Source organism: Corylus avellana, chromosome 9, assembly GCF_965113065.1.
Source record: "Corylus avellana chromosome 9, dhCorAvel1.hap1.2, whole genome shotgun sequence".
NCBI classification, from domain to species: domain Eukaryota; kingdom Viridiplantae; phylum Streptophyta; class Magnoliopsida; order Fagales; family Betulaceae; genus Corylus; species Corylus avellana.
The window spans coordinates 17,681,559-17,689,066 of record NC_142498.1 but is presented as its reverse complement, the minus strand read 5'-3'; the positions used below and the strand labels follow the sequence as shown (position 1 = coordinate 17,689,066).

Sequence of the window (7,508 nt, the reverse complement as noted above, 5' to 3'; positions counted from 1 at the left end):
CCGGCGGTGAACTCCTCAAACCCCAACAGTAGTGACCCGTCTCAAAACCCGTTTCTAATGCCTCAAAATCGTCTTTAGATTCAAAACTAAAACCTAGAGGTGAAAGGTTAACCCTTTAAAGATTTTATCACCCTAAAATTTAGTATATTTTAGTCTAACTTATTTTTATGCACTTTTTATGTTTTCGCTTATGTGTCGGTTATTAATTCGGGATTGTAAAACGGGTATAAAAGATATATATTTTTTTTTGGGTAAATAATAACGTTACATGGAGACCGCTACGTGGAAAGGACCCAATTCCGCCGTCAGCCCCAGTACTCGGAGTACAAACTTGTAGCGTTGGAGATTATGTCGGCGACTGAACTCAATCTTGAAGCCCAGCCCAGCCCAACTTCGAAGTGAAGGACGGAAGTACTACTACACCTCCACTCTTGGGCGCAAGAAGTACAACTACTACCACAACTGTACTTCCCTCTCAAATCTCAATTCTTTTTCTTCTTCAAACTCGGAGATTTCTGGCGCCGGTTGAAAACAACAAGAAGAAAAAGAAAAGGAAAAGGATAACACAAGGAATGGTAGTAGCATCCTCTGCCTCTACCTGGCCAACGTGCGCCCTTCTTCCTCGCCAAGGTCGTCGACATTCCTAATACAGCATTCTGTCTGTGTCTTTGTCTCTGTCTCTCTTACATTTGTTAAGTTTAATTTACAGGGCTTCATGGAATTCCGGGTTCACCTCGTACCATCCGATGGACAAACAAAGAGGTCTGCTTTCAGCTTCAGCATTATGTTTTTTAGTCAGAAGAGTATGGTTTCATGTTAGCAAAAAAATGGGATATCTATAAAAATTGTGTTACATATTTGAGATGCCATTTTTTTTTTCTTTTCTTGCTTTCTTGGTTAAAAGAAACATTTTGATGTTTGTAAGCTACAGCGACGTTGTAAGAGGAAAAGTGGGCCGGCAATTACTGCAAAATTTGATCTCAAGCCTCCTCCATATCCACTGGTAAGATTTGATGATTCTAGTTTTATAAATACTGCTGTAATATATATTATTTATGGGCTTTGGAAAAGCTTAGATCTTTCCTGTTCCTGCAGGTGACATTGGATGCCTTTTGGGCTTTTCATGACTATCATCTTAATTCATATTTTATGAAAATTTCTATGGGTATAGGCTTCATTTGGCTTATAAAAAATTTGCTGGGCACAAGCTCAGCTTAATTTATCATGATCATCATTCTCAATTTTAATAGAGATAATTATACCAAATTTTGCTCAATTTAGTGGTTATAGTGTAAATTTTGCTCGCACTGGCCTTGGATGTCTTTCACTTTAATACTAACTTACCTGCTTGCCAAATGTATTATATGGGAATATATGTTCCATGCCATATATTAATTTTGGGGTTCTTTTGTGTTCTAGAGTTTAGTGAGAGGACCTTCAATCGTGTTTCTACTTTCAATGAGCTTGAATTCTCTCCAACTTTAATGCAAGACTAGCATTACGTGGTCTCGATTTGTGTAGCTTTAGCCCACCTTCAGCTTGATCATGAGCCTCAAGAAGATCCTTCTTTGGCATGACTTGACAGTCCTACTATATAACATTTGACACTTTCATAATATAATGCAACATTGGCTTTGTATATTTTTCTTTGGAATGTGCTTAATTGACCTAGATCTTTGCTGTGCACTCTGGCTTTATTAGATCTTTTTTCTGGGTCATATTTGATGGCCTTGTTTAGAGCTTATGTTGTTATAATTGCATGAAACTTATCTCGACTATTTGTATAGGCTTAATTGAGTTATGGCTTATATTGAAACTTCTACTGCATCTTGCTTTGTTTTGGTGGTTGAGTAGACTTGAACAAGATTTCTGCAGCAAACCAGACTTGATTTCATTTGGAAAAGGCATCTGAATGCAGCAAACCGGACTGGAAACCGTTTGATTAAACCTATAAAAAGACTCTTTAATTCCTTTCCAGAATTTGTTTTCTGCCAAGCCTAACCTCACTAAGCTCTTGTACATCAAACCACCATGTTTTTTTCTGTAGGCGGGACAAGTAAAACCTCAACCAATATCTATACAGTTAAAACAAACCTTATTCATTCAGCTATTGAGGAGATAATTAATTAAAAATGTCATTACTAATATTAGTTAAATTTAATTTTAAGTGGGATATATAACGGAAGAATCGCCTAAATCTCCCCTATCCTGTTTCTCCCGAGGACTACCTTCAGATGGTGGCCACAAACTCCCTTGTCTCCCTATTTTCTCTTAACGAATAAAACTTCATTGAACAAAATTCATGATCTTTTTTTTGGAAAGATATGCATTATGTGTGCCCCAATTTCTAGTATCCATATATACAGCTCAAAAATGATCTTGAATCAGATTTAGCATCCAAGAAATCTTTCTATGTCATCAAGCCGGGCCTATCAGTCGGTTACTCTTGCTTCATGATTTCACTGCTTTCCAGTGCCAAATGTGTGATAAACAAACTGTTTATATCAATTTTCTTTGTCCATTGTCAACAGCAATTAAACTTCATGAAAAGAGAAATATTGATGATCTCTTGCAACTTTAACTGTAAGAGATATTGGTGAAGTATTCATGCTATACTTATCTAAACTGTTTGACAAATTTGAGCCAACGGTAATTATTTAATTATTTCACTCTTGGCAGAATGCTTTGGAGCCACATATGAGCAAAGAGACCCTGGAGTATCATTGGGGGAAGCACCACAGGGGCTATGTGGAGAACTTAAACAAACAAATTGTAGGAACAGAGCTAGACGGGATGTCATTGGAAGATGTCATAGTTATATCATACAATAAAGGTGATATTCTTCCAGCTTTCAACAACGCAGCTCAGGTATGCTGTGCTTATGCAGAAGCATGATTTTGTCATTATTTTAAAAAGATTTTGAGTTTTAAAGCTTGTGAGGTTGATGTGAAGATATTTTTTACTTTTGAATTATATAATTGTATTGATTAATTCATTAATTTTTATAATAATTGTTTAAGCTAAAGGTCAGATGGTTACTAGTTGAAGTATCAATCTATCACGTATAATTTTTATGTTTGCATAATTGTTAGACTACTTAAGTACTCCCCCCCCTCCCCCCCCCCCCCCCCCCTCTCTCTCTCTCTCTCTCTCACACACACACACATTGGTTTCTTTGCTGAAGTTTCCCAACTAGTACGTTTTACCTATCTGCAGATTTGGAACCATGACTTCTTTTGGGAATCCATGAAACCAGGCGGTGGAGGAAAGCCAGTTGGGGATCTTCTAGAACTGATTGAAAGGGACTTTGGGTCTTATGAAAAATTTGTGCAAGCGTTCAAGTCAGCTGCAGCTACACAGTTTGGTTCTGGTTGGGCCTGGCTTGCTTGTGAGTAGCTTCTTGCCTCCTAGCCTGGCAATTTTTTCATTTTGTTCCAAATTTCCTTAGTTGAGCTGTAGTATTCTGTAGCTAAATTTGTTAGGGAGTAATGAATCATGCTGTTTTCATTTCTCTAGATAAAGCGAATAGACTAGATGTTGGAAATGCAGTAAATCCTCGTCCATCTGATGAGGACAAAAAGCTTGTGATAGTGAAGAGTCCCAATGCTGTCAATCCACTTGTCTGGGACTATTCTGTAAGTATTTTGATGGACTATAATCTTCCTAATTCACCTTCATTGTTACATCTGCTAATATTTGTTGATTTCTTGCAGCCACTCCTTACCATTGATGTTTGGGAGGTACTTATCATTTTTACACTTTGCTCCTAATTTAACGTGTTTACTCGTAAGCTTCTGTTTGGGAACAACTATTATTACCTGAGAACTGATTTTCCTTCTAAATGTGATTTGTCTCAACAGCATGCTTACTACCTTGACTTTCAGGTGAGGCTCAGCTATGAAACATGAAATACAGTTTTTGACAACAAATTATCTGTTTCTTCAATCTAATAGACTCATATAAGTAAAAATCTGGCAATTGTGTTGGTTTTCTGCTAACAGAACCGTCGACCTGATTACATATCAATCTTCATGGAGAAGCTTGTATCATGGGAAGCAGTCAGTTCTAGACTTGAAATCGCAAAGGCTCGAGCTTCTGAAAGAGAGCAAGAGGAAGAAAGGAAGAAAAGAGATGAAGCGGAGAGAAAGGCAGACAAAGAAGCTGTTGAGATGTATGTGGACAGTGGTACTGATGATTCGGAGGCCGAATGAATTCAGTTTGTTTTGCTGTGACAGTCAATTGAGAAATATCTTTTGGTTGGTTCTCTTATTTTTCATTTAAATGTGATATAGAGGTCAGCTTGAGCAGGTACACTAGGTAAAATGGTTTGTCAGCAATCTTTTGCACAATAATTAGAATATAACAACATTTTTCTTCATCACAATTCTTTGTGTTTCTTTCATGTTCTTGTTTCCAAGACCCAATGCAATATGTCTCTTGACCTAGAAAAGGAACTAAAATGATTCACTGTGCTCTTTTGTGCAAAAACTGAGCATATAGATAACAAGAAAAGAAGGAACCAAGACTGAGAAAACCGATTGTTTCAGTTCCCATCATCTTAGGGGTGATGTTTTAAGAGACAAAAGGCCTTCCAGCTCTGAGAGTCTTGAATTGTCAGTACTCGGTGGTCCAAAAACATCCCAAAAGCGAAGAGTTTCATCCGCCCCAGCCGATGCCACAGTTAAACCATCAGGGCTCTGTAGTAAATCAGTAAACTGAATTGTCAGTAAACTATTTGTAATGATGGCTGCCATTCTTCAAACTGCCCTGTTTTTTAATGATGAATTTTGTTCATTGGGTGTGATATAAAGCAGAAATGGAACCATCCAAATTCTATGGGAATAAATTTCTAGATAAAATCTTGCAGACTCAAACCTGAGAGAGGTGGAGGATTCTGGAAGCATGGCGCCTGAATTCTCCTACTTTAGTCATGGATGGGTACCTCCATAAGCATAGCAGGTTCCGATTCTCACTTGCGCTGAAGCCATGGCCACTCATGATCTCTTTGTGATGCCTGTTCCACTCCAGTCCACATACCTGGATACATAAAGCCAAAGGCACCGCACATAATGAGAAAAGAGAGACTACAGAGGCATATCAATAGCATTTGTTGACTATGAGTTTCCGATACCGATGCCGAAGCAACGGACCTTAGATCGAACTGAAGGCGACAAATCTAACAACCTATTCCCCTTCCAACCAAGATCCACCTTCATTGGCACCTTAAAAATGATATGATCTATGCTATTCGTCCTGATATCTTTTATTTTGAAATTCAAATGAAAAATTAGAGCATAGAAACCATGGAACCTGCCTGAGCTTTGGTATCTAAGCTGCTGATGCAGGTGCCTTTTTGTGTATTCCATATCTTAATGCAGCCATCTTTTGTGCCTCCTCCAGAGGCAAGTACATCAGACTGATATGGGCACCAAGCAAGGGACTTGACTGCAGCGGAATGTTCATTGAAACGATGCAAGAAATTGAATGAGCTCATTTTGGAAGATTCCCATATGTATATCAGATTTTCGTTACCACCAGTTGCCAATATATTGCCTCTGCTTGACCATTTCAAACTACACACTTCTTCAGTGTGTACTTGTATCCGCGAGGTCATATTATTTGTTGCTCGAACTGCCAAACAAAGCATGTGTAATTGAATCATCTCATTCTGTCAATTAATTATTATCCTTAAAATAGAATAATTGAATTACCATCATGGTTGATTATGGATTTGTCCTGGCTTCCTGATGTTAGAATTTGACCATTCCATCCGGTGGCTGCTACTCTACCTGTATGACCTTCTAGGCTTCTAACCTGTCAGTATGTTAGAATATAAATTAAACGATTAAATTTATCAATTTCTATCCGATTAAGCTTTTGAAACAAATGGTGATTTAACATAATTAATGATGAAATTCATATGTTCCTATCAGAAATGAGAGAACAGAGTCACACACAGAGACACAGCACTGACAAGTTTAGAAGTCTCGGCATCCCAGAGTTGAAGGTTGGAATGCAAATATCCAACAGCCAGTGTTTTGGCATCCTCCGACCAGGCAACACTTGAAGGGTAGTCATTGGCACCAACTTGCAACAACCTTTGTACGTTCCCGTTATCTGACTTCCACAGGTACAATTCTGAGCCCAAAGCAACGGCAAGAACGTTGTTTCTTCCCCAATCCATGATATTCATATAGAAGTCATTCACAATGTTTGGAGCATCCAGAATCCTAGCTTCTTTCTACACACACACACAAATAAACTATCTCAGAAATGAACAGTGTAAACAATGAATGGACTAAATTTTCAACCCCTTTTACAAATTCATTTGTTAATGTAGGAAAAACTTCTCATTAGATTATACAGTTTTCATATCTTTTCTTTTCCCAGTTCCAAATATTTCTGAACCCACAAACATGAAAAAATTAATCTGCATACCAAAATCAACTTCAATCTCAAATAAGCTAAAATGATATACACAGCAGAATGCAGTGTCCTCTATTAAGTCTGAAGCTCCAACACAAGCAATAGAATGTAAATACAGTCATGATTATTGCAAACTGGTTTCAATTTTCCTATAACTCCAAATCAAGCCATAAAATTAAAAGCAGTATCATGACCAAAAGCACTGCTATTTACAGTTATCTCTTCTCCTTCATAGTTCCAGGATAATTCTCAGTATATCCTAATAACATAAATCTAAATAAGCAAAATTACAAGGGAATTAGTAGAAATTAAGAAAAGAATACAACGAGTACCTTGGGAAAATGCCGAAGTTGACACTGCTTTGTACTATTATCCAATGCCTCCAACTCCTCCCGTCGCATCTCATCAATTAGACGAATCGATCTTCTACTTGATTTCGGGCTTCCCCTAAAAACCAACATTCTAAATGGTCTACCTTCTGAATCCAAGCTTAGCTTCTCCTCCACTTTCTGTCGGTATACCTCCTGCGCAAAGAAAAGATAAGAGATCAAAAAATTTAAAAAAAAAACATTACCATTTCATTTGAAGCTCTCAAGATATTCTTTACACCATACATAACCAAATAAAATGCAAGAACGGTAATACCCTTTTATCTATTTGGACAGAAACCAAAAACCCATGAATCTAAATCAAAAACTGAATATCCAGTAATGCGAATAAACCATTAATGATTTACAAGAAAAAAAAAGGAAGAAAAAAAAACAAGAATGGTCAAACGTACATTAAAATTAGTGGGATTGCAAGCTTTCTTGATCCGGCTTGTCAACAGGCTGTGGGCTTGATCAAGATCCATCAAACTCCTATTCGGTATAAACCGGTCTCCCTTGACAAATACCAAATGCCAAAAGAACAAAGCTATCAGTAACCAAATTGCAAAAAAGAAAGTTCTTGATTACGAAGAAAATGAAGGAAAAAAAAAAAAAATGGGTAGGGGGGGTTGTGAGTACCGGAAAGTCGTATTGTGTGGTGGGGTTAGTGATGAGGCGAGTGGGAGAGTACCGATCTGATGGAAGTTTCGACAT

The 7,508-nt window shown here is 37.6% G+C and overlaps 2 protein-coding genes across 2 annotated transcripts; one reads left to right on the top strand and one right to left on the bottom strand.

Moving 5' to 3' along the window:
* Positions 1–277: 277 nt before the first annotated feature.
* On the top strand, positions 278–4,362 carry LOC132191012 (superoxide dismutase [Fe], chloroplastic). Its single transcript, XM_088510364.1, has 9 exons — positions 278–630; positions 710–762; positions 932–1,003; positions 2,680–2,868; positions 3,217–3,388; positions 3,517–3,635; positions 3,714–3,740; positions 3,861–3,884; positions 4,002–4,362. The coding sequence occupies exons 1-9, from the start codon at positions 573–575 to the stop codon at positions 4,209–4,211; spliced, it is 924 nt and encodes a 307-aa protein (XP_088366490.1). The 5' UTR covers positions 278–572; the 3' UTR covers positions 4,212–4,362.
* Positions 4,363–4,506: 144 nt separating this feature from the next.
* On the bottom strand, positions 4,507–7,508 carry LOC132189753 (cell division cycle 20.2, cofactor of APC complex-like). Its single transcript, XM_059604537.2, has 8 exons — positions 7,434–7,508; positions 7,208–7,309; positions 6,759–6,950; positions 5,975–6,241; positions 5,712–5,814; positions 5,315–5,631; positions 4,876–5,037; positions 4,507–4,697 (listed from the first exon to the last, which is right to left on the bottom strand). Exons 1-8 carry the CDS (start codon positions 7,506–7,508, stop codon positions 4,554–4,556), a joined length of 1,362 nt encoding a protein of 453 aa, XP_059460520.2. The 3' UTR covers positions 4,507–4,553.